At 39.1% G+C, this 27,720-nt stretch overlaps 1 protein-coding gene across 1 annotated transcript in view; it reads left to right on the forward strand.

The window, feature by feature from the left end:
- Nucleotides 1–456: 456 nt before the first annotated feature.
- The window catches only part of myo1h (myosin IH), a 38,570-nt gene continuing 11,306 nt past the window's right edge, over nucleotides 457–27,720 (forward strand). The window contains exons 1-18 of the mRNA XM_018089962.2: nucleotides 457–599; nucleotides 14,521–14,679; nucleotides 14,809–14,924; nucleotides 15,826–16,024; nucleotides 17,431–17,511; nucleotides 17,680–17,859; nucleotides 17,934–18,032; nucleotides 18,406–18,519; nucleotides 18,994–19,065; nucleotides 19,854–19,973; nucleotides 20,243–20,310; nucleotides 20,710–20,815; nucleotides 21,284–21,364; nucleotides 22,965–23,056; nucleotides 23,671–23,765; nucleotides 26,275–26,321; nucleotides 26,425–26,505; nucleotides 27,257–27,362. Coding sequence (XP_017945451.1) covers nucleotides 588–599; nucleotides 14,521–14,679; nucleotides 14,809–14,924; nucleotides 15,826–16,024; nucleotides 17,431–17,511; nucleotides 17,680–17,859; nucleotides 17,934–18,032; nucleotides 18,406–18,519; nucleotides 18,994–19,065; nucleotides 19,854–19,973; nucleotides 20,243–20,310; nucleotides 20,710–20,815; nucleotides 21,284–21,364; nucleotides 22,965–23,056; nucleotides 23,671–23,765; nucleotides 26,275–26,321; nucleotides 26,425–26,505; nucleotides 27,257–27,362 — 1,828 coding nt within the window. The 5' untranslated portion in view covers nucleotides 457–587. The remainder of the gene's footprint in view (nucleotides 600–14,520; nucleotides 14,680–14,808; nucleotides 14,925–15,825; nucleotides 16,025–17,430; nucleotides 17,512–17,679; nucleotides 17,860–17,933; nucleotides 18,033–18,405; nucleotides 18,520–18,993; nucleotides 19,066–19,853; nucleotides 19,974–20,242; nucleotides 20,311–20,709; nucleotides 20,816–21,283; nucleotides 21,365–22,964; nucleotides 23,057–23,670; nucleotides 23,766–26,274; nucleotides 26,322–26,424; nucleotides 26,506–27,256; nucleotides 27,363–27,720) is intronic.

The following is a 27,720-nucleotide window of genomic DNA, read 5'->3' on the forward strand; positions in this document are numbered from 1 at the left end:
AATTTTATGTTTGTTTAATGCTGTTTTATTAAAGCAGTTAATGCATTAATACAGAATAGAATTTCTATGTAAAGAGATAATGGTGAGCACTGAGGGAAGGTATCTACAGTGTGGCTTCAGATATACCCTGATTGAGAGAGTTATAATTACTACATATTTATTATGTTATCTAGGGTAATGCTAAACACCTGCAATATTCTTAAATGCAGAATATTCAGATACTACAAATATTATCTTCACTTAGCAAGCTTGCAGTCTTATTCTTATTCCTTCTCCTCCTAATCGAAAGTAATTACTCTGTAATGAAACAGGCCTAATGAAGGATCAAGAGCAGCTGAAACTCAATCGGGAAAAAGGTACAGTTACCACTTCTTATCTATACAGCAGGCAGGATACTTATGAAGCAGGATGTGACCAAAGGGCTGAGCTACTGACTCAAGAGTATGAATTATTAAGGGCTGTAGGAAAGGGAGAGAGCAGGACTTACCATACTGACCATACAGTGACGGGCAAGAGTGGAGAATAGGCAAGTGAACGAGTTCTGCAGGTTTCGGGGAGTTGTTGCTACCCTCTGAAGGGGGAGGAAAATGGAAACACAGGTATTTTCTAATTAAGTCATATATTGTTTAAAACTGTATAACTAGGATATTGTTGAAATATAGTACTTCACAAGTCAAATAGTTCAAATGCAGGTGAAAATAATTGCATTTTTTCTTTCGCATAACATTTTACTGTACATATTTTACCGATTCAATGTGGAATGAAAAAAGGTAGACAGATTATTTACTCAGCAGAATTTCCTTTTATTGTTGCTCCTTTGTATATATGTGCCAAGGGATCCTGATCTTGTCTCAAGGACTGACTCTTCATACAAATTACATAGCCTAAAGAGTATTGTGGCACATTAAGAACATATACTGCCGGTTTTGCAGGTTTGTAATAATTTTTTAAAAATGGCACAGTACTAAATTACTTCCAGTGTTGTTGCTATTTACTTTGATGTTTCATACCTAAACATATATTTGTACAGAATATATTGATTGATTCATTAAGAGAGATGATGTCAAACATGCACCCTCCCCTTGTTGTCAACCACAGCATCCCAACAGTCAATGACCAATTAGTTTTGTAGTTTAATACATGGAGTGACAACAATTTTGTTTATTTTCCCAATTAGACTTGCTGACCATTACTGTGCACTTAGTCAACCAATAGTGTTTCTACCACAGTTTTTATTGGATTAGTCAGCCAATCAAATCATATAGAAGTTTGCCATTGTTTAATCATATTCACAAAAAAGGGCATATGTTCAGTGACATAGGCCCAGGTACAGCCCCCCCCCCCCCCCCCCCCCATTGCAGGACTTTGCCCCTAAACCACCCTGGGAAGCACTCATGATCACCCTTCAGATCCCTCTTGAATAAAGCAACATTGCATCCCTGAAGGGCCCTAAGGGGGTGCGGGCACAAGTGTAACCCCCTGCATCACTACATCACTTTTACTGGACCAGACAATATTTTGAATAAAATTAATTTTAAATGCCAGACTTTCCACTGGACTATAATATTGGTTTTGTAATATAATATCAGGTACCTTATTTAGTCATTTTCAGGTATTATTTTACAATTTTAGGCATTTAACACGTCAAGGACCATTCAATATATACTTAGAAATATGGGGTATATAATGAGCACTGTGTCTGAATTGTCCTCAGTAACCTTAAAACTTAATTAAAAAAAAAAAAATCATTTTTATTAGTCTCAAGAGGGTAAGAAAATGAATTGATTGTGGCGCCCGGAAGGGTGTTCCTTTAACGAATGTTTTCATCTGTCTGTTTGCATTAAGTTACACAGGAGAGTTTTTCTGCACAACTCAGTGGAAATGGGACTGTAGGAGTTAGGGGGGAATGGTCGTGAGCAGGTGGGAGACAACTCGTCCCACGTACGGAACTGTGTCTTCCTCAGACAATTCCTCATTGTTTCCCCTCATCCAGAAATGAGTGTCAGATCACACAGGGGGTTCTTTGACCGTTAACTGCCCAATTTAGTCCCCCCTCCCCACCTTGGGAAGTGGGCTCCTCCTCCCTGGACTTTCTCAGATTAGGCAGAGAGGGAGCGAGTGAATCCCGCAGTAATGGGCTTACTCGGAGTCTTTGTCCGCAGACTGCCCAGTGTGAAATCAACAGCGACATTAAATGTTTTCTAATGAATAATTACTCAAAGGGAATTCACCAATATATGTGTAATGGATTGTAACAGCGTTAAAACGTTTTTTATATGGACTACAAAAAATGTTATCCGTCACAAGCATGGTAATTGTTGTGGGGGAGCCTTTGTAATGGAGAGAGAGGGAGGGGGATTCGTGGGACTGAAAAGCTGATCTGATAGTCTGACATTCCACAACAAGAATCAAAGACAGGCTTTGGCTACAGAAATACGGTTTCAAGAGGGCAGCTATAAAACCCGGCCCCGCGTTTTGTGGTTTGCAGAATGAATGCTTTTCCCTCCCTTTCTAGTACATTTCTATTGAGCTACTCACAAGCGCTAAGCCACTCTCGGCTGCCCTACTGTTACCTCAGGGAGCTTCATGCTCTAAACCTGGGGGTTTTCTCAAGCGGTGAGGCTTTTTTTAATCAAAGGGCCCCTGTCAACCTCACAGTGACAAGAAAAGTGCAACTAATGGCTGTTTATTTGCTTTATCCTAGTTGCAGGACAAAGTACTAAAAGCATCTTTTCTCAGTTACTGTGTACAGCAAACTGGCATGGGCAAGTACACTTCTATAGTTTTCTTCTTAATATATCTTGTTGGCTGGAGTGGAACATGAAGGGAAATATTTGACCATTGTTTTGTGGGATAGTCCTTAAAGGCTGTGAAAATGCTATACTGCCCTCCAGCTGTTTCTCGAAAAACTCTCATCATCCCTTTCAGCAGAATTGCCTTTAGTGAGGGCAATTTGTCTGGACTTCGTTGTTTGTGGGGTAACTCATATACATGTATGACGAAGAAAAGTGAAGAACACTATTGCACTTCATAAAGCCTGCAACTGTGCAAGGGTCCTGTAACTGTTCAGCCTGCTCTGGTGATGAAATGTGTGGCACAGACACAAGTGACATGGAACTGCTGATTTGCGCAAAGTGAATTAGATGCAAAAGCAGCTGTTGGCGGTGAAGGCCAAAATTGACACCTTACACACAGAAATGCCGTAAGAAAAATATGTGCAGTATATATGCGCATGAATAAGCAGACTGGATGTTGATTTGCTTCTTACGCTAGATGCGTAAGTTGTGGTAGGGATAGCTACTTGGCAGATGCCTGCTATTTAATGCTGCATTGTGGGTAGAAAAAATTTGATAATTTGTATCTGAAAGTTGCACTTTAAACACTGCACTGCATGTGTAAATGTACATTAAGGTTAGATGAAGTCAATATTATTTCATATAAGTATGATACAAGTTCTTTAATCTGCATTGGAAGTGTGTCACTGTACAATTAAACTGTCCCTGTATTTATACAGATTAATACTTGACTTATATACTTATATAAGTCATGTATTAATATATATATATTATATACTTATGTACAGGTGCATACACTAAAATGCAGTGTTTTTCAAACTGAGACTGATGTACCATTGGTTTGCAGTGAGCATAGTCCTTTACTAAGCATCGGGTGTAGACAGTGGGTAAAGTGTAAAGGTAGCCCTGCACTATGCAATCTACTTGTTTGGTGAGGTCGCAAATTAAGCGGATCATCTCCCGATATGCCCACCCAAGGCCCTGGGGCCAAACAATTGAATTAAAACAGTGAGAATAGGTGCCGTTGGACTGAGGACCTCATCAACAAGCCATTGCGGTCCCTGATCCGATGGCAAATCAAACCTGTCCGATTGAGATCTGCCCAATTTTAGGCCAGATATTGGTTGGGTAGGCCTGTCGGGAGTGCCCATATATGGGAAGATAAGCTGCCGAATTGGTCTGAAGGACCTGAATCGGCAGCTGAAATCTGCTTGTGTATGGAACCTGTGTCTCACAGACTCAGATGCATTTTGTACTATGCAGTGGACACAGGTATATACAAAAAAAATTGCACACAGGCATTTATTTATTCATTCTCATGCTATAGCTGTTTTATTTGTTCCACTGCACAGGAATGTATTAGTTAGGGGAGCCTTTAGTTTTCAACTGTGCCTGTGCCTACAGCACTACACTGAATAGCCAAATGCACAAATGCAGGTAAGACTCTGGGTTTGGTGGTTCAGTTTGGTGCAGGCCCAAATAGGGAAGAATGACCTGTATTATCCCCTGCATTCCAAAATTAAAAAGTTGGTGATCTTTATAAACTTGATCAGTAAATCCAAAAGGGTAGGAAGAAAGTAGCGAGCAGTTTAACAGCAAAATTTTCCTACCCTTTTGGATTTGCAAACTCCTGCATTCCCTTGCAGTGGAATACATTAAGGAAGCCACTGCAGGGCAATGCTTGTATGTAAAATTCCATAATCAGTACTTAGCTCTTGCCAGTATTTATAAAGGTGGCCATACATGTAGAAATAACGATCTTTCCTGCGACCACCACCCTCCATTGACTTTCCTAGCTGAATCGTCAGATATGGAGGTAGAAACAATAGAAATTCTACTTCCACTTGCTGATTCAGCCCTAAACGTAGATTTTACTCGGGCGCTTAATAAAATATTTTAAGCCTTTCCAATATCGGTTGTCTCGAATATCATAGAAAACAAGGTTTTGTATGACAATATCGGTACGTGTGTGGCTTTAGGGACTTTTTTTTGTTGATTTTTTGGATGCAAGTGAAATGTATTTATACTGAGAAGCTGGTGTCTAACTAACTCTGTCACTGACATTAGTCCAATAGCAGCTCAAAGTGTTGGTGCAGGTTTACCTGTTAATAGCCAGTTAAGTTGTATGAGACCTAAATCCATGGACCTCAATATTCAGTGCTGAATGGGGACACTTGAAGTCTCCTGCACATCTGTATTTTTAGTGCTCTCATGTAAAACTTTGTGCAGGGCATATATAACTCTCATCTGGTGATGCTGAAGTCATTGTGCATATTCTAATAATGCAAGTGTGTGATTTCCTGCTTGCATCATTGCACCAAAAGGTGTCACACTGGCATCGGCCTTAATGCCAGGGGTACTGCTACACCTGGGTCCATATCCCCCTTGCACCCAGGGATGGCAACAGCATCAAGTTTGAAGAACAGTAGGTAATTTGGAAGGGAAAGTAGGGGGTCCTAGATCTGATTTGTTACTTCCCATTTTGTTAGCGTGAAGGGTGCCATTGGGTAATACATGGTCATAGTTTAAAAAGTGACCTCATAGGACTATACCATGCAATATCACTCCACTCTTAGGTTGTCAAATTATAGCCTATTTAGTAATGTTTACATTAAGTTATTTTTTACTGTTGTAGGTTGCATAGTTCATTATTTTGTCCCCTGTTACCTAACAAGGATTACAAAGGCCACTGATGTTCATGGATGCTTGCTACCAACTACTTCGCTGCTTGTCTATATTAAATATTATGTTTTTAAAATCCAGGGACAGGGTAGGTGAATTGTACCATTGTTGTGCCCTGCCTTCCACAATGTAGTTTGGTGGCACAGGGCAGGTATTATTATATCTGAAGAAGACACCAAAACATCCTAAAACATGAAATCACTTAACTTTTTTCTTTGTACTTTGGAAGGCTGCAATTAGGTTATTGTAAAGATATTGATAAAGAAAGCAATGTCTTTACTGGCAGTGGGATACAATGTGTATTCTGCACTGAAGTGTAATTTTGCACCCATTAGGCTGTGTCTGGTATTAGTTCATGAGCCCCTTGATGCACACAAACACACTTTGAACACATTTCCAACTTACTTTTCCCATGAAGTAATTATGTCTTCTATGTGGTGCTCTAAAATTGAATGAATCTGTGTCTCTTCATGGCAATTAGCATATTTAGCACATTCAGTGAGTTTGAGAGGCTGTGTAATATATAGAATACTTAGGCAGGAAATTATATGTAGCTTCATCTCCCCCATCTTATCTGTCTCTCTTTTTCTCTCAGTTTAGACTCTGTCAGTTAATGAACTGTGCTGAAATGTTCTAGTAAATCAGACATTTTCAACCTCTTTGTCCCACCACCCTGTAAATAAAAAAACTGTTTTGCAATTTCCAATGCATGTGTGAAAACCATTAGCCATAAGATAGTATTAATGGACACACCTCCCCTCCACTTTCTATGTGATCTGAATTCCTCTGCATTAAAAAGATGGCCATACATGGGCAGATTTAAGATACCAAATGGGGCCCTCCAGATTGATTCGACACCGGCAGCTTATCTGCCATGTATGGGGCACTTACGGGCCTACTTGACCAATATCCATCAAAAAATTATCTAGCTGTTGATCGGCAGATATAATTTTCCAATCTGATTGAGGACTGCAGTGGCTCATTAATACAGTCTTCATTCTGACAGCTTGCATTTCCTTTGTTGTAATCCAGTCTTTTGGCTCTAGGGCCATGTTAGGTGAGTATGTGAGAGGGAAAGATCTGCTCCTTTGGCAACATCTCCAAACAAGCAGCTTAACACACTGTGTAAATACAATTTGCTTATCACTTGTGTGACCTAATCACCTGCTTTACATTTGATTAGACAGGAATAGCTTATAAATTTTTTTCATCCCTCTGTTTGTGTCTAACTTACACTTTAAGGTCCCCATACACGGTAAGATCCACTTGCTTGGCGAGATAGCCAAGCGAGCGGATCTTCCCCCGATATCCCCACCCGTAGGTGTATCGGGGAGCTTGAAGTTAAAAAAAATAATCCGATCGTTTGGCCCTGGGGCCAAACTACCGGATTATGTAGGCGGCAATGGGGCAGTCGGTTCGGATCCGACTAGATTTTCTAACCTGGCTGATCGATATCTGGCCAATTTCAGTCGGCCAGCCCACTTGTTTCTGCCCCTACACGGGCAGATAAGCTGCCAATTCGGTCCAAGGGACCTTTACTTGTTGCTCATGCCCAAATAAGAAGCCAAATCTTCCTTGAGCTTTTCTATCTAGCAGTGTGAAAACTGAAAGGAATTATTCTTGAAGTAAAGGAAAGGGTTAAATAGGCAGGGACCGAACAGTCTTGTAAATAATGAATGGCAGAACACATTATTTCCAAACAATTGGTACTTACAAGGACAGACGAATATATAATACTAGCAGAGTAGCCACACAGATGGACATCCTTTATTGTGTAAACTTGGATCAGATGTAAATCTCGAGTTACCTGTTAATCAGGCCTCTTCTGTAGGGACTTGGGACAGAATTGCATTGTGTATATATAATTTATCTGTTCTGCAACAGGAAAAGGGAAAATTGAATAAAATTGATGCAAAATACTATTATATAATTATATTAATATTATTATCTAATTATTGCTTATTTCTGCCATAAGGCCAGTTATTTCCACTGCCTATAGCTATTGAGACAGTCTCTTTTGTATTGTTTTTAAGTTTTTTTCTGCATGTCTCTGTTGCTGTTGCAAGGGTTGCAAATTGCATGGCACAATTCCTTTTGCAGTATCAAACATCAGATTTAATATACTGTATATAATCGAGTATAAGCCTAGTTTTTCAGCATCCAAAATGTGCTGAAAAAGTCACCTTCGGCTTATACTCGAGTTGGGCTCCACGGGTCCCTCCAGACTAGCACACTCTGTCCTTTGTGTGCAAATTAGGCCACCCGCAACCAGACCCTGCAGTGCCCTGGCCCACTCCCAAATTCATTTTCATCTACCATCCTCACCTGTCCCATTCTGCACTAGACATTGCACTTTATTCTATATAAACTATTTATAGTTTTGAAGGATATTAACTCTTTGTGTTTTAGCTTGGTTGCTGATTGAGTACTCTTAAGGTATCATTGTTTATAAAACATTTGTTTTTGTTGACCCTCCACTTACAGAGCTAGTTTACAGTTTTTATTTGAAATAAATATTTAAAAACATATACCCCACTAATTTTATTGGTATTTATTTTGATGAAACTTACCAGTAGCTGCTGCATTTCCCACCCTAGGCTTATACTCGAGTCAATAAGTTTTTCCAGCTTTCTTAGGTAAAATTAGGTACCTCGGTTTATATTCAGATCGGCTTATACTCGAGTATATACGGTAATGGCTTTAACCGTCTTATTAACGCTGGCTTTAATCAGTATGTCCAGTGGTGGGTACATGGGAACAGGATGGAAAGATAATAGGACAATTCTAGCAAAGCTACAGTTCCAGACTGAGAATTGCAGGATTCAGGGCAGTTGTTTTTCATTTTCAGATGAAAATTACATTATTTTACCTACATGACGTTGACTATACAGGGATTAGTCAGCTTCCATTCAGGAAGGCAAGTCTTTTAACCTCTGTAGGCAAACAAGAGACTGGATTACCAAAATGCACTGTAGCTAATTATTATCATCTGAGCAGCCAACATGTCAGCTACTACTGACAGTTTATTATTTTTTTAAGTGATATGACACTAAAAAACTACTTTTCAACATATTAATGTCCATAAAAAGTTTCCTATAGGTCATGCTGATCATTTTTCACATGATCAGATGTGCTTTTGTAAGTGTTACATAAAGTTCCTAAACCTGACCAGCCTGAATGCCCTTTCTCAGCCTGTCAGTTATAGCTTCTAATGCTGACTACTGCTCCACAAATGTGACAGCCCCCTCATAGAAGAACATGGGGGATCAGATGGATAATGTAAAAGCACTGGGCAAATACGTTTAATGCAAAATTAAAAAGCTCTTGCAAAGCTGTTATGTTATAATATATTTAAAAAAACTTTTATTTCTGGTGTCTGGCCAATTTATTATTGCATGTTGTTACTGTTGTACCTATAAATATAAATGAGGTACAAGGTAGCCGGGTACTTTACACCTGCAGCACCTGCAATTTACTTTACATATACAGGGTATAAAATATATAAATGTTATGTGATTCTTTTGACACCGATGTCCATGTTAACTAGCAAATAAAATCAGATTTTGATTATCACTGAAATCTTTACTTGGCAGATGATGGGCTACAAGCGGAATGAGGAGATGGTTGCTGTAGAATGGAGGCAGCCAGCCGTGGAAAGGAGGAGTCGTTCTCCGAAAATATATTAAGAGATCAGGGATGAAATGTGCAAAAAGCAACTAATTGCAGGGCTTTTAGCAACTAGACTTGTTGGTGTTGGCAATTGTTTTCAGATAGGGGTATAAGAGAGCATATAGTAGGACAATTTTTGGAGAGGTAGGATAAATGGAAGCTGGGAAGTAATTATAACAGTAAAGGTGGCCATACACGGGCCGACTATAGCTGCCGATATCGGTCCCTTGGACCGATTCGGCAGCTAATCGGCCCGTGTATGGGGAGAGCAGAGCGGCCTGGCCGACCGAGATCTGGCCTGAAATTGGCCAGATCTCGATCGGCCAGGTTAGAAAATCTGGTCGGATCGGGGACCGCATCGGCTCGTTGATGCGGTCCCCGATCCGACTGCCCCATTGCCGCCCACATAATCCGATCGTTTGGCCCCAGGGCCAAACGATCGGATTATTTTTTTTTTAACCTAAATGCTCCCCGATATCGCCCACCCGTAGGTGGCTATCGTGTATGGCCACCTTAAGTCACAAGAAAACCCACTTTGCATTTATTTGCATTCCTTTGGTTATTGACCTTTCTGCTATGCCTCATTTTCAACCCCCTTCTATGTCAATCTGTTATAGGAGGAATTGATGTAGAATATGCTTATGCATCCTTTTACATAAAGACCTAAAATCTTCTCTCTATTACACTCTATTAACTTTAATGCATGAGGCCTCCCAGTTATTGGACTCACCCCATGTAATCTGCTTGCAACCCCCCTGCAGGGTCACCCACCCGACGTCCTCCCCTGAGTGCACATAAGTTTAATGTGTCAGGGGAGGAACAATCAGTGGAGGGTATCGCTGGCAAGGATCGCCTCTGGGCCGGGTTTATTCCCGGGGTCGTGGTGGACCAGTCCGACCCTTTTCAGAGCACTTATGTTTTCAGAAAATGTTGGCTACAGGTTTAGTCAAAGGAAATTATGGAAACATTTCAACACCTCAAAGAGTGTCTTTGTCTTCCTTAGGATTCACTGTATTTCCTGTAAAGGTTCAGTTAATAGTGGAATAAGTTGTTCTGTTTAGGAGGCCTTTTTCATCTGAGTAATTTGGTTTATTAATACAGGAAATGTTATGCTGAAATACTATTGGAGTTAAACTGAAGTTAAAAAAAAAATTCAAACAGCCCTGTCCTGTTTTGGTTACATACGTAAACTTTTAAGTTAAATTGTCATTCCAGAAAGACACTTTAGTGAATCTAGATTGTAAATTGTATTCATACGATTTACACGGGAAGACCTATTTATCAGCATTCTGATTTGAGTGGTTTTAGTGGTTTTTGAAACTATGTAAAAACAAATTCTTGTTAAAACCACGGATGGCAAGTCATTTTTGTGAAACCATGAAACAACTAATTATTACTAAAACCACAAATGCCAAGTAATTTATTAAAACATCTATAAAAATACCACAAAGAAAAAAACACAAAAAGAATCTGAAAAAGAATACAAAAAAGTCCTTGTTTTCGTAAGCATTTTCATGTACTTACAAGCAAAAAAAATCATATAAACTTGTAAAACCACAAATAAAATAAAGAATGTTACAGTTTGGCTAGGACAGCTCCCACTGACTTCTACATCGCCTCGCCAGCTTTAAGATGGCAAAGTTTTGTATTAGTGTGTTCGTGGTGTTTACCCTAAATAAATTACAAATTTTTTAATAACTTTTTGACTTAAAAAAAACAAACATTTTAGTGTAGGGTGGTGTAAAAAAAAATGTCATTCAGAAGATGGGAATGTTTTGTTTAACGATTTTCTGTTGTAAATGAACATCTTACTTCTAAGACACATGAAGAGCTAAATAGTAGTGTTTTCAGTCTCAGAATAATAATTTGTGCTTATCCATTTATTCAGTCTCTTTGACTCTTAACTTATTGCAATTGTACCTTGTATTTATGGTTATACTTAGTATTTATCTATTATTATTTTAATAACCCCCTGTTTGTATTTGTACATCGCTGCATAAGTAGCACTTTATAAATAAAGATTTACATACATACACATACATACATACAACAACTGAGAGCTTTGTCTGATGTTTATAGTTTTCCTTTAAAAAGAAGACAGCACACTTATTAGTTATTCAGAATATCAATCAGAACCAGCAGTGCAGAGAATAGAAAAGGACAAATAATACAAATTATTTACTAATATCTCAATTATATATATATACTGTATTTTAAAAATATTCTCCCTGACAAAAGTGCCACTTAAGAACTGAAACATTGGACTAAATAAATCTTCATTTTCTTTGTGCTTGTGAGAATTCCTGAGGGTGCTGTCACCAGTCCCATAAGTTACTTAGGGGTATATTTATCATGCTGTGTAAAAAGTGGAGTGAAGCATTGCAGTTAGAAAACCAAAGCAAAGCATCTGATTGGCTGCTATGAGCAACATCACCGGTGATGTTTTACTTCACTTTTTACACAGCATGATGATGTTGCATTTTCTTTCATAATGCAAAAAAATTTGGGTGCCAATATAACACAGGTATCACTACATTATTACCATCCTTGACACAAAAAAGTCTGATCTATTTCAAATAGTAGTAGACATACAGTATTGATTATTTGTGGGAATGCCTTGTAGTTATGTGCATGACCAAAAATAAAAAACTGAGCTACCCTACCCTCTGACAGGTGACAGCACTGTATGAGTCCCAGCCTTAAATGCCTCCACTCTAAATATAATATGTATATAAATGTATACTCAGAATTCGTATCCATAGGAAAGCTTACTAGGAGAATCTTTTGCAAAATAAACTGATAATTTAACTTTATGACTTTAGAAGCAAATGCTATTATTTTAAATCTTTAATGCAACTTGTCCAGTGTTTGAAAACCAAACATATTAGTTTATTTGTACTAAACCCAGAATAGCTCTGTTAAGACCTCTTGTGGACACTGCTAGAACTTCCTGACGTTTCAAATGCTTTACTTTGGAGGTCTTCAGGTATAATATAAAGATTCTTACATGCACTAAATATTTAGTCAAAACAAACACCTCATTTCAAAGACCTTATTTGGATTTGGATCTATTGTTATTATTATAACACGAAAAAGCTATAAATTGGATTAGAGAAAGTAAGGTATAGTTCAAATGTAACAAACCAGGACCAATTTATTTGGAAGGGGGATAAGAAGCATCCATACTCCATTCTTACACACGCAGCTCTTTACTAAAAAAATAAATATAAAACTATTGTAATCATCTCCATTTTTATGTAATCAGTTTTCGTATTATGGTCGCAGTCTTCACTATTTCCTGGGGCCATCTTGCTCACTAAAACGTATGTTCGGCTGGTAAAATTGATAGTGTACTGTAGTATGTCACTCTGTGGGTAATATCTTCTTTGGTAAAAATTCATCAAAGAGTGAATAAAGAGTTCACAACAGTTCACCAGAGGGGAAAACCCCTGCTTTCTGTTCAGCAAGTATATTTGTATTGTATTTAGCCCCACATTTATAACAGATTGTTATCTTGTATGCATCATGGATTGTATTTGCACCTAGTCATTTTGTGTAAATTTAGGGGCATATATGGTATTTAGCAAAGGTTGAAAATACAGGTCACCAGAGGAAAATTCCCTAGCTCTCTGTTTGTTTGTATTGTATTGTTAAGAGTATATATATATCTGAAGATATAAATAAAGTTTTTCCTGTATTTACTCTTGTGCCCCTAAAAATCCTATACAAATTTATAGAGAGTTGTGCAATTTCCCTGTGGTGGTTTCTGTTTTCTTTTTTTGCACCTTTGTCTCTTTAGCAGTTGTTAATGGGAAACTGGTTTACTCCCTGTAGCTAGCAATACTGATGTTTCTTGTCAGCTGATATGGCTTCTTGGCAATTCTCTTAAAATCTTTATGTGGGTGATTACCAGTCATTGTTCCCGCTGGTTAGTTTAGTTAGTTGAAGGAACATGTTTTGGGTAGGTAAAGAATGTGATGACTACAACTCTCACTCTATTTAGCAAAAGTTTTTACTTATTGCATTTAACAGTTGACCTATCCTCCTGCCTTTGTAAGCAACGCCAGATTTATAATCCATGCCTCCCGCCCAGGAATCATGCGCATGTGCATCCATTTAGCTCCCACGTGGAGCAAAGGGGACAGGACGCACTGAAGTTTTCTGCGCTTTCTATCCCCAATGCTCCATATGTGAGCAAAGTTTAGGTGCGGCATTTGAGCAAAGTTTAGGTGCGGCATTTGAGCAAAGTTTAGGTGCGGCTAGGCGGCATGCCGCCCCTAAATTTGTGCCACCCTAGGGCTAGGCCTTTGTGGCCTCCCCATAAATCCGGCCCTGTTGTTAGTGATAAGGAACAAGTACAGAGGTAGACCCACTGCTGTAACTGGCTGATGCATGTGCACAAGTGCCAAACTAGGCATGCATCTGACAGGCTTTGACTGGCAATCTGTGGATTCTGGCAAATGCCAGAGAGGCTGCTGTATAATAACATAGACAGTCACTATTTATTGGGCTGGTGGGGGCCTCTGAGTACTTTAAATGCCCTGGACTATTTTGAATCCCAGTCCAGGCCTGATTTAACATCACCAGGAAGGAGCAACTGCAAAAGTGCAGCTAGAACATAGGCTATTAGAACTTTATGTCTGTAGGTCTGCTTTGAAATGAAAATCATATGTCAGCACTTGTGCTATAAGGAAAATATAGTGCCAAAAGTGTACTTCACTTTAAATAGCCTGTATATGCAAGTAAATGCCTGTAGAACCAAACATAGAAATCATCCATAATCTTTGGGCATATATGCTGGTAAAGATTTGACAAAATAAAATAGTTGTCTGGCTAGGGGTGGGCACCCCTTTGGAACAAATACATGCTAAATTGTAAGCTTTGGTAAAACCAGCCCGCCCCCCACTGTCTCCTACCTATATCCCAATGTCCATTTGTATCTCTTTACTCTGTAAAGTGCTGCACAATATGATGGCGCTATATAAATAATAATAATTGGATAAGTCAGCAGGGTTGAATTGTGCATTGCTCCACCATTACCCTACTATGCCTGAGGACGAGGGGGCTTATATTTAATGTTAGCTCTTGGCAATGATGGAATAAGTACACTAATGAATGTTGTATCAACAGTGTACTTTTCTCCTAACCTGGCATGTTTGAAAATATCGCTTTTAAAAAGGCTTCTTCAGGGACAGCCTTGGGTGACTTGAATGGTCATGAAAAAAGATCCTAGTTGTGAACTAATAATCAACACGAGGATATAATAACTATTGTATTGTATTGTATTGAAATTGTGCTAATATACATACTTACACACTGTGCTATATGATTTCTCACACAAACTTACTTTTTTAACCTGTGCTCCTCTTTACAGCAACAGGGAGGAAAAGAGAATGGGCGTATGCACATGGAAGGGTCTTTGTCTGCAAGGGACAAAGTTGGTGTACAGGACTTTGTTTTGCTGGATTCCCATACTAGTGAAGCAGCTTTCATGGACAATCTACGCAAACGATTCCAGGAGAACCTTATTTATGTAAAATTCTTTCCAATATTTTATATACATGTTGTATTTTGATACTTTACATACTTTAAATAATGTGGTATTGGTATATTATATATACTGTATAAATAAACAGTCATAAATATTGTCTGCATTCCTTAGACATACATAGGAACAATGCTGGTGTCTGTGAATCCATACCAAGAGCTTCAGCTGTACACCCAGAGGCAGATGGAGCTGTACCAAGGGGTCAATTTTATTGAGCTTCCACCACACATGTAAGCTTTGTTCAGCAAGTGTATTTGTATTGTATTTAGCCCCACATTTTTAACAGATTGTTATCTTATATGCATCATGGATTGTATTTGCACCTAGTCATTTTGTGTAAATTAATTTAGGCTAGGTTTGAGATTATTTCTTCCCTCATTGTTGGTGTAATTGTTGGTCCCTATTTTATGACTTTGTTAAAAGCATTAAAGAATCACTTTACCATCATTTTCATTGCAACATTTTTATAATAATTATAGAATATTACGCAATAAAATATCATATTTTTCTCTTTGGTTTGGTTGCCAGTTTCAGTCCTTCCTTAATTGTGAAAAGCCATTATATACTGTTTTTATTTGCCCACTCTTACATTGCCGCTGTAAGTTCCATCTGTTTGACTGCGATTGTAAATGTGGGCAGTCAAAAACAGACCATAATGATCGTTTGCAGGTAATATCAACAGCAAGAAGAACTTGTAGCCTATACAGAGAAATACTATACAAAAACCACGTTAGCACAGGAATTTATCTACGCAGCACAGTGCAGCGGGAAATTGTATAGTAACTCTTAGGGCAGTGACACACGGGGAGATTAGTCGTACCTGTGCAATGCTATCCCACCGGCTAGAATGAAAATCGCCGGTGGGATGACATACGCACCGCTACTATTTGCCCAAATCGGCCGAATTTCCTCTCAAGGTGACTTCGGTAAATGGCGGTGCTGCATATGTCATCTCACCGGCGATTTACATTCTAGCCAGTGGGATGGCATTGCGGGGAAATTAGTCGCCTGCGACAGCAGAGGTTTGTCGCGGCGCAACTAATCTCCCTGTGTACCCCTGGCCTTAAAAGTAAAATGACACAGGCTCCTGAGGTTAAATGCATAATAGATCATCAATTTCTCTATCCTTAGATATGCAGTTGCTGATAATGCATACAGAGTAATGTGCACAGAGCGTAATAACCACTTTATCCTGATCTCTGGCGAAAGTGGTTCTGGGAAGACAGAGACCTCTAAGAAGATTCTTCAGTACCTAGCCATGACATGTCCAGTCACTGAGAAACTTCAGACAATCAGAGATCGTCTCCTTCTCTCTAATCCTGTACTAGAGGTAAAAACAAAATAGTGTATGAAAAGGACATATGGCTGCAGATTTATCAACATTCTGATTTTAGTGGTTTTTGCATTTTTTAAACCATAAATAAAGATTGTTACAATTTGCCTAGGAAAACTCCCATTGACTTCTACATGGCCTCAACAGCTTTTAAGTGGCAAAGTTTTGTTTGTGGTTTTTACACTTAAAGGAGAAGGAAAGGCTAGTAAAGAGTTAATCTGAAGCTGCAGGCATACCTTCAGTTGTCTCAATAGTGCCCTTAAGTCTCCCTATATTTCACCGATTCAAATGATCAGAAGCCAAACAGGAAGAAAAAACTCTGAGCTGTGTAAAGAAAGTTCCCATAATGCCTCGCTCCTGCACAGACATCCAGACCAAGTGAACATGCTCAGTAAAGGTCCCCATACACGGGCCGATAGTAGCTGTCGATATCGGTCCCTTGGACCGATTCGGCAGCTAATCGGCTCGTGTATGGGCAGAACCGAGCGGCCTGGCCGACCGATATCTGGCCTGAAATTGGGCAGATCTCGATCGCCAGGTTAGAAAATCCAGTCGGATCGGGGACCGCATCGGCTCGTTGATGCGTTCCCCGAACCGACTGCCCCATGGCCGCAAAAGTAATTCGATTGTTTGGCCCCAGGGCCACCCGTAGGAGGGGATATCGGGGTGAAGATGTCGCCAAGCGAGCGGATCTTATAGTGTATGAGGACCTTAAGTTAGACTATGAGTCAGCTTCCTGCTGATTGGCTCAGATCCACATTCCTAAGTGGGGGGAGCAGGAGAGAGCAGAGAACAGAGAGCTGCATGTCTCTGGCACAGGAATTACAGACACAACAAATCTTTTTTCAGAGAAGTCAGTGCAGCGTTTCTGTGAGTGCTTATGGCTGTACAGGTATGGGATCCCTTATCCGGAAACCCATTATCCAGAAAGCTCCGAATTACGGAAAGCGTGTCTTCCATAGACTCCATTTTAATCAAATAATTCAGAATTTTAAAACTGATTTCCTTTCTCTGTAACAAAACGTTAGTAATAAGTCACAGAGGAGTTCCATGACCCTATAGAGTCATGAGGCCGAAGGCCAACTGCTTTCAAGGAGCTCTGAGGTGACTTAATATCCTCTTATTTTACAACAGGGGGTACATTACTTATTAATATGCAAGTTTCTGAGAGTCATGTGACATGATTTATAAGGATATAATTTACAGAATATATATATGGGTCTTGTGTATTATAAGCATATTATAGCATATTAGTATACACACATATATGCATGTACTTGGTAGAGAGTACCTACCTTAAAATCACTTTAAAAGGTTAAATATTACACTATATGGCTACATGCACATGCAGTATGCAATGTATATGTATACATATATATATATATATATATATAATTTTTCAGGCTTTTGGAAATGCCAAAACAATCCGCAATGACAATTCAAGCCGATTTGGAAAATACATGGATGTGCAGTTTGACTACAAGGTAAAAATATCCTCTAGGTTTTTTTTCTAGAGCTTATACAATATGCTTGTGGTTGTCAGTCTGTGGCTATATATTTTATGCTGAAGTGCTGGACCTCATCATCATCAGTGAGATGAGAAATTATTACTGTGAAAGTTGCCTTTTATTGCGGTTTTTGTTCTTCTGCAGGGAGCCCCAGCTGGAGGACATATCCTGAGCTACCTGATAGAAAAATCACGTGTGGTTCATCAGAATCCTGGGGAGAGGAACTTTCACATTTTCTATCAGCTGCTAGAAGGAGGCGAGGATCATCTTATCCGTTGGTTGGGCCTGGAACGTAATCCACAGATGTACAGTTACCTGATCCAAGTAAGGTGCTCCAATTCTAGAAATATAGTGCAATGAAAGATGTTTTTTTATAAACTGTTAATTTCCTTTGCTAGGGTGAGTGTGCCAAAGTAAGCTCCATCTGTGACAAAACCAACTGGAAGCTTGTCCGTAGGGCATTCACTATTATTGAATTCACGGAAGCAGATATTGAGGTAGGATAAAAAAAATCTATATTACCATAAAGGTGATTTTGAAGTATGATGACATAAGTATTACATTAAAGAGATGACTAGCTTTGTGGCAAAAATATAGCATGTACTGTAGAACACCAGAATATCAAATGAAAAGATGTCCCTGACACATATGGCACTCTCTATGTTTCTGGGATAGAACACATGCCACACCCAGCCAAAATGTTGCCAGCAATCTCTGCCTTGAAATGAATGCTGGGCTGTGTTTATATTAAGCACTTGCTGCATCAGGTCAGCACCATCTGTACAGATGGGAGCCACATTGCATAACCTGGATTACTATATTAATCACTGACATTCATACTCATTCTCACCAGCTGACATTTCTCATCAGCATCTTTTTGGAATAGTAGCCAGTGTTCTACATCTGGGGAATATAAAGTATGAAGAAGACACCCATGGTCATGCAATCATCAGGAATGGATCTCAGATGCAGTGGATATCTAAGGTATTCCTTGGGGCAGTGAAGTACTTTCATAAAAATGCAAGCGTGATATATAGTTGTAAAGCACTTGTCATTGCATTCTGGAAATATTAAAAGGTACACATCTTTTTAATGGATGATTAAGATGTGTGCATACACAGCTTATTTGTTGTAACATCTGAAAAATACATAGCTGGAATCACTTAAGATTGGGAAATTGCTCAGTTTGGCCATTGTATTTAAACTTTTACACTGCTAGTAAACTAAAGGTTAGATTGGGATGCTCACCAACACTTTAGTAGGTAGGAATGCACTATATGGAAGTCATTCTACTTTTAGCTGAGTAGGGAATAAGTAGTGGCAGCTTTTCCAGCTACCTGTTCTTTGTAGTTTAAGGAGTAAGTGAATACATTTTGCTTCTATGTTGTGTCCATGTTTTCTCTGTATTTACTCATATAGGATCAACTTATATAACCACCTTGTTTTTACTCCCCACAGCTACTTGGTGTTCCCGTGTCCATTTTGCAAGAAGCACTGACAAATAAAAAGATTGAAGCCAGGTCAGAAGAGGTATGTGACATACCAAGAATTAAAGAGAATATATAATGTGCAAATCTCCTAAGGAAGCAGACCTTGTATACTTTGCTGTATTATGCAGTGTTTTGGTAAACTTTAACCATTTATCTAAAACAGAGTATTGGAGACCTCTTAATGTCCTTCTTTGTGGTTCAACATTTGTTCAGGCCCATCTTACTGCATAACACAGTTACATAAAAAGGTGTAACAAGCATCTTGAATGTATAGATCTACATTAATGTATAGATCTGCATTAATGTATAGATCTACAATGTACTACATTGCATAAACATTTTTATTCAAAAAGTACATGTAGTTTAGACTGAGTCTTTATTTTATCCTTCTTTAAAGCTCCCTGTGTGCATTGGGCTTTTAAAATGGGTGAAAGGGGGATGTCAGCTCTAATTTTAGAACCTGCATGAAAACCCACTGCCACACATAGACTTGGATTTTTTAATTTGGCTGTAGGTTGTGGGCATATGCACATGCAATAGGTTGAGGGTAAAGATCAATTCCCCAAAACAGAGAGTGACTCTTTTTGCTTCAGTATGACTTTTCTGCCTTTGCTATATGATATATGTATGTATGTAAACCTTTATTTATAAAGTGCCACAAGGGTACGCAGCGCTGTACAATAACTTACAGTAACTTTGCTACATGATAATAATGATTGAATGCACTTTTTATGTATTTTATTGTTGTTTGAAGTTCTTTTGGGTATTGTTTGTTCCCAGGGCCAAGGAGACTAAAAATGCTCATTTGAGCTCATTTTTTATTTGCAGGTTCTCAGTCCTTTGAATTTAGAGCTGGCTTACTATGCACGTGATGCCCTCGCCAAAGCTATTTATGGAAGGTCTTTCAATTGGCTGGTCAACAAAATTAATAGCTCTCTGGCCAACAAGGTAATACATCTACCAGGCCTCCAGCTTGGCTCTGTAGGTGCTGTTTAGTGTAATATACAGTATGACATAGGCAGGCCACAATGCTGGACAGCTTTGCTTTATAGCTTCTTTGTAAAGAAAGCCAAAGAATAGGCAATCTCAATTTATATTTAGCCAAATATTTACACAAACACTAATTGGGAGATCAGATAAAGAAGTTTATTTTAATCATTTTGCAGTATGGTTTTCCATGGAGCAAAATGTAAACTCTGTACTTTGTGTGTTAATAGGACCCACCAAAGAAAACAGTTATTGGACTTCTTGACATTTATGGATTTGAGGTTTTTGAGACAAACAGGTAATATTAATTATGCACAACATTCTAGAAGTGAAACACAGGTATGTGATCTGTTATCCAAAATGCTTAATCAGACTTCCTCTGATGAAGCACCCAATGGTGCGAAACGCGTTAGGAAGGAGAGTGGGTACCATGAGGCACTGGGTTTTCCTTTCCACTGTGGTATAGTATGGCTTATGTTTTTTTGAATTTGTGTTAAATCTTCTGAGCCAATAAATGTCTGTTTTTTTCACTAAAAAACTTTTGCGTTGATTTAAATTAATTTGGAACACCATATGTTGAACGATCTACAGTATGATATGATAGATCCTATACCTGTTATTAAACACTTTTTATTCTAAATAAAATGCCATTGTAGTCTCTTATATTGGTCTCTTATATAATATTTTAACTCTGCAGCTTTGAACAGTTCTGCATTAATTACTGCAATGAAAAGCTACAGCAGCTCTTTATTTCCATGACACTAAAGGCAGAACAAGAGGAATATGAAATAGAAGGTATTGAGGTAAGAAACTTTGATATATACAAGTAAAGCATACACTACTGTACAGACATGTTGTTATGCCCTGTTTACTCTTTATGCCCTGTCAGATAATATATTCAAGGCTTAGACCTCAACCATTCCTCTAATTACCGCTATCAGTTTCACTTGAAACAATGACTGTACACTGTATAATGTTTTTAAACCAAGTTCACAGTGCCAAGGAAGTATCTACTGTTTAACCAACCTTACAGGTTTCATAACGTAATGGAGCCTCTTAATTAATGAGAGGCAAAGAATACATCTGTTACTTTTAGCTGGCAGGCCATCCATTTTCTGGTGGGATCTTGATCTGATGTGACTGGGATGTTTGATATTCATGTAGTTGCTATTTTACTCATACCCTCTTTTAATTATTTGATTGCTTTTGGTAAGAAAGTTTGTATATTAAGTGCAATAAATCTATTTATGACAATATCTTTTTTTTTTCAGTGGGAACCTGTACAATACTTTGACAATAAAATTATCTGTGATCTAATTGAAGAGAAGTACAAAGGGATCATTGCCATAATGGTAAGAATTGTGTATGCAAAATATTCAGTTAACCTCTGTTATATAAGTTCAAACCCCTTATAGACTAACAAGGTAGGAACCCATAGTAAGAAAGCCCCTGGCAAACCCTTTCCCTTAGCATAGTGGAAATACTTTTGTGGCCTGACAGAATGTCATTAGGAGTAATTAGTTTTCCTGTATAGATTTTGTAGTTTGATTTTCTTTTAAATTTACCAAATACCTGACAGTTCTACTTGTAGTGAGTATTTTCTGTATTCTCTGGGACTTTCTTTTGTGTATAGCCCGTAGGCTATGCTTAGCTCTCACAGACAAAATAAATAAATCTAAAAATACATCTAAAAATTACATTTAAAATTACATCTCAATACATCCAAGATACATTTAGCAGTGTTAATCCCCTGGCTCACCTGGTTGTGTCAAAGTAGTTATTGTTCTGCTGCAACCTTCTTTTCCGCCTTTTGATAGGATCCAGTTCCCCTGTTCCTTCAAGTTTTGTGCTGTATAGCTCCCAGTAAGCTCTGGAAACTTGGAGGTGTTGTAGTACAGGAATGATATTGTTTATCCAAAAAACCTGATACACTTGCCATCTCTCACAGAGTCTATTCAAAGCAAAAATTCTAATGTTTTTAAATGATCACCTTTTTCTCTGTAATATTTAAAACGTACCTTGTACTTGATTCTTACTAAGCAGCATGAATCCATATATCATATATATCATAGATGATACATCCTATACCTCTAAACTAATCACTGTCAAATGCATTAGGTTGCATTTTTCTCTACTTTACCCACCTTTAGAAAACCAAGGGCTCATTTACTAATGGAGTGCAATATGCCAAAAATCGCAAAATGCACCATTTTTTACACACAAAGCACCATTAAAGTATTAAAGTATTTCACACTCTTGTGTTCCACACAGTTGCTTGTGATGTAGCAGGTGCAACATTAATTGATTGTTGATGCAACATACAAAGGGAGTAGTGCTCTTGCCTGGTCATTGTGTCTCAGGGACTAAAGTAGACACAACCTCCAATCTGCATGCCCACTTTTGTACTATTAAAAAAGTCTATAGTTCAACAGTGCTCATGTTATGTAATTTATAAACCACTAGGGCAATGATCCCCAACCAGTGGTTTGTGAGCAACATGTTGTCCCCAACCCCTTGTATATTGCTCTCAATGCCCAAAAATGAGGTGCTTAATTTTGAATTCCTGGCTTGAGGCAAGTTTTTGTTGGATAAAAACCAGTAGTACTACCAAACAGAGCCTCATTTAGGCTGCCAGTCCACATAGGAGCTACCAAATAGGCAATCACAGCCCTTATTTGGCACCCTCGTGAAAATTTTTCATGCCTGTGTTGCTCCCCAACGCTTTTTACATTTGAGTGTGGCTTACAGGGAAAAAGGTTGGGGATCCCTGCACTGGGTTATTTGTTCTGATCATTTTCAATTGCACTGCAGGTATAGGTGCACAAATTGTTTACATGCTGCTCAGTGAACACCTACAGGAATTAACACTGCATTATAAGTAAAAAGCATGGCAATTTGCATTTGTTTTTGCACTTCTTGCATTAACCCTACGCTGTGGTACTGTTCTAATAGGACGAAGAGTGCCTGAGACCTGGGGAGGCCACAGACCTCAGCTTCTTAGCAAAACTGGAAGAGAAGGTTGGGGATCACCCCCATTTCTTAACGTAAGTGCTTAGTTTTATGTTTGCTAACATGTAAAACTAAGACAAAGAACAAATAAAATAAGTTACAGTTGTTTTTTAATTTTTCCATTCCAAATATGACTTCTAAACATATCACACATAGCAAGTGATTAATATAATGCAACTGAAGCTATTTTATCAGTATTCTTTTATGCTCCCAAGATTTTTGTATCAGGTAGAAATGAAGCTTGCACACTCAGAAAATCTATATTTAATTTGTGTCTAGTGTTCTCTTTGTGTTCAGAATAGGAGCTAATTTTAAGAGACTGTAGCTGGCTTTCCTAGTCTTTCCTTCCTGGCCTAGCCACACCTCCAGTATTATCAGTCTACATCCATGGGGTTGTGAAATGATAATCACATGTGTTTTTGCTTGTCAAGACTTTGGGATGAGACAAGGATTATGGAAGAAAGATAGAAGAGTATTATTTTATATTATCTTAATAATTCCATTACATAAATACAAAGGGTGATTATTATTAAAAATCGTTTCTGCGCCTCTAACCCAAAGTGGGGTTTTATTCTATCAATAGTTGTTACTATTATTTGACTGAGAATTGTTTCTTTTATGTATATATTCCACTATTTTCTCTGAATAGGCGCAAACTTGCAGATCCAGTAGCCAGAAAAACTATAGACTGGGTGGATTTCAGGCTTATTCACTATGCAGGAGAAGTTACATATTGCGCAGTTGGTGAGTGCAAAAATAGACATTCTTTCATGCTTATATTCTTCAGCAGATTATTTCGGACTTTTTTGGTTTATTCCCTTTTGTGGTTACTAATTTGTTTAAGTTCCCTTTAGCTTGTCATCAGTGGTGTAGCGTGGGCTTTCGTCGCCTGGGGCCGACCGGAAATTTGCCGCCCCTCTATTTAGTTATTCTTAACAAAAATAGACAAAATAAAAAAAGCAGCATTAAATTTTTTTTTTTTTTTTGATTGAATTTGAAATGCGGTGCGCATGTCATAATTGTCAAAAGTGGATTCAGCTGTGCGTCCGTGGCTGCCCATGGTGGCAGGGCCGCCATCAGAAATCACGGGGCCCCTCCCATCAGTACAGGACACACAGACATAAAAAGTATTAGGGTCACCCTACCACAGTGCCCCCTAACACTATGCTGGCCAGGCCCCCCTAACGCTATTCTGGCCACGGTCCCCCCATACAACTGCCCCATAGACAGTACCCCCATACACAGTGCCCCCAATTGCCCCATACACAGTGCCCCCCACACACATTGCCTCCAATTGCCCATAGAAAGTGCCCCAATTTCCCCATAGACAGCCCCCTCCACACAGTGCCCCAATTGCCCTTAGACAGTGCCCCCAATAGGAAGTGCCCCCATACACAGTGCCCCAATTTCCCCATACACAGTTCCCCCATAGACAGTACCCCCCAAAGACCTTGCCCCCCCCCACAGAAAGTGCCCCCATACACAGTGCCCCAATTGCCCCATACACAGTTCCCCCAATAGAAAGTGCCCCCATACACAGTGCCCCCATAAACAGTGCCCCCAATTGCCCCATACAAAGTGCCCCCAATAGGAAGTGCCCCCATACACAGAGCCCCAATTGCCCCATACACAGTGCCCCCAATAGGAAGTGCCCCCATACACAATACCCCACAAAGACCTGGCCCCCCCATGGAAAGTGCCCCAATTTCCCCATAGACAGTAGCCCCCACACAGTGCCCCCAATTTCCCCCATAGTACATACCCCCAACAGACCATCGGCGGCGGCTCCTTCTCTCTTACAGGCAACAGGCGCTTCTATAAGGTTGCGCCTCATCGCTGACGTGTGACGTCATACGCACGGGCGCAACCTTATAAAAGCGCCTGTTGCCTGTAAGAGAGAAGGAACCGCCGCCGCCCCTTCTGATACGCCGCCCGGGGCCATGGCCCCCTCGGCACCCCCCTCGCTACGCCACTGCTTGTCATCAATGTTGGGCCTTTTATCCACTTTCCTTCCACGGTTTTTTTTTTCACATAGATGTAAATCACGTTCTCTTTGTACCAACACATACTTGAAACAGTTATAATGTTTATAGTTTAGGGCATAGCAGTACTTAAAGTTAATTTACCCATTGTTACTGACCTCAAATACCAGTGTATAGGTTCAGTGTGTGGTATAGTAATCCACTGGTTCTGACATATATAAAGCAAACAGGGTAAACACAACCTGAAGTCAAGTCATTTTAGTTAACAAGTCTTTTATAAAAACACCTATTGAGAAATGTATGGTGGCCAGAATAATTGTATACTACCTTCTTTAACATTAGTTCAATGCATAGGGCTTGTGCAGAACATACTTTTTGCCTACTGTTTTAAATAGGAAATAGTTTTGTTTTTTGTTATTTATTGCTCTAAACAGGGCAAAATATGAAAATGAAACTAAAGCCACATTCAGTGTAATGATGAAACATATTAGCAGCCCACTGAGAAGCCTCTGTACATAAATAAAGCCCTCCTTTCCCCAACTACAGCCTGTTACCTTCTTAGATTAAGAGCAGCTCACTATACAGAGGCTTCTCATTGGATTGCTGGTTTATCTGACATTGCTTCTTGGGATCAGGAAAATTGTTAATTTAGGCCAGTGTTCCCCAAACAGTAGCTAGTGACCAAGATGTTGCTCACCAACCCCTTGGATGTTGCTCCCAGTGGCCTCCAAGCAAAGCAGGTGCTCATTTTTAAACTTCTGATAAGGAGGCAAGTTTTGGTTGTATAAAAACCCTGTGTAATGCCAGACAGAGGCTCTTGTAGGCTGCCAGTCCACCTAGGGACTATTAACTAGCCAATTATTGGCACCCCCAGGAACCTTTTTCATGCTTGTGTTGCTCCCCAACACTTTTTACATTTAAATGTGGCTCACGGGTATAAAAGGTTGGGGATCCCTGCTTTAGGCAAATAATAGTCGCCCGCAATAGATCTCTGCTACCATGGGTGACTAACTGCTCCAAAATGCCTTTCCACCAGCACAATATGAGTCACCGGTGGAAAGGCCAACGCATTGCTTTGGCTTTCCGAATTCCCGCAAAGTTTCCTCCTGCAGACAACTTCGTACCAGCTGTAAATACTAAATATATATCTCCTTAGCAAAGTCACACTTGAACTCATAACTGAAAAAGATATGTACTGTTTTAAAGAGATAAAATTTTTATGTTATGTACAGAGATAAATGGCTCTAACTTATTGTTTTTCTATCATTTAGGATTTTTGGAGAAAAATAATGATTTGCTGTACAGAAATTTGAAAGAGGTAATAAAATACTTCCTTCAAAAATGATCCGTGATACTATAATGAAATCATAATTATTATTATTTATAAATCATATTATTTAATAATAGTCTGATGTTTGCAGGTGGTTCTGAAATCCAAAAACTATATTTTAAGAGATTGTTTTCATCCCACCGAGTTGGACAATAGGAGGAGGCCGGAGACTGTGAGTGAATCTAATTAGTTTATACATGGCTATTGATAACCTGAGGTAAAATTACCAACTCATTGTACAGTATTGATAATCCATTTTGTAATACATGAAAATATAGCTATTGATTTATTCCCTTGGCAGTTGCAGTGGTACTGACACTTTCAAATAAATGATAGAAACATCTCAGTATGAGTTTTGAGTAAGGCCTGTACCAAGTCCTGGGCCTTTTGGGCAGTTAGACCCTGGGGTAGCCCTGATTTTTGGGTGCAAATAGGAGCCCCTATAGTTTATAGCAGTGTTCCCCAACCAGTGGCTCGTGAGCAACATGTTGCTCGCCAACCCCATGGATGTTGCTCCCTGTGGCCTCAAAGCAGGTGATTATTTTTGAATTTCTGGTAAGGAGGCAAGTTTTGGTTGCATAAAAACCAAGTATAATACCAAACAGAGCCACATAGGGGCTATTAAGTAGCCAATTATAGCTTTTATTGCTACTCCTAGAAACGCTTTTCATGCTTGTGTTGCTCCCCAACACTTTTTCCATTTAAATGTTGCTCACGGGTATAAAAGGTTGGGGATCCCTGGTTTATAGGAACAAGGCAGTATCACTAGTAAGTGTACTTTTTTGTGCTGCTTTTAGTAGACAGAGCTTATATTTGTTTGTGTTAAGCTTCATGTGTATTGTCAATTAAATAACTTCTTTCTGCTGCTTTTTGGAGTATAGCAAGAGACTGTAAATCCATATTTTTCACTTCTGTACTTCCAGGTAACAACACAGTTCAAGAACAGCTTGTCATCTCTGATAGAAATCCTTCTGTTAAAGGAGCCTACATACATCAGGTGTATCAAGCCGAATAACACCAAACAACCTGGTGAGAACATCGTCTGAAGGAAAACAGGTTATTTCTTCAGTCTTGGATATTGCTTTAGTATAGAGACAGACACTTTAGTTGTGCAGTTGTGGTCCCCGCAATTTTACTGATGTCAGTTGCATAAAACTGCTTTCATTAAGGTCTAATGTGCTTGGTGCCACTTAGCACTTCCTGACTTTCGTTCCTAATGAAGTGCTGCTGCACGTGCATGCCGAACACTGGAAAGAATTCCACTCAGTTGTGCCTGATTTGCAACAGAATGCATGGAGTTATGTTAATTTGCCAATTCACATGCAGTTTTGGTAGATGCTGTGCAATTGTGCCAAGACATCAGCCCTTTGGAACCGTAATGATGCTG

This window comes from Xenopus tropicalis, chromosome 1 (assembly GCF_000004195.4).
Source record: "Xenopus tropicalis strain Nigerian chromosome 1, UCB_Xtro_10.0, whole genome shotgun sequence".
In the NCBI taxonomy this organism is placed as follows: Eukaryota; Metazoa; Chordata; class Amphibia; order Anura; family Pipidae; genus Xenopus; species Xenopus tropicalis.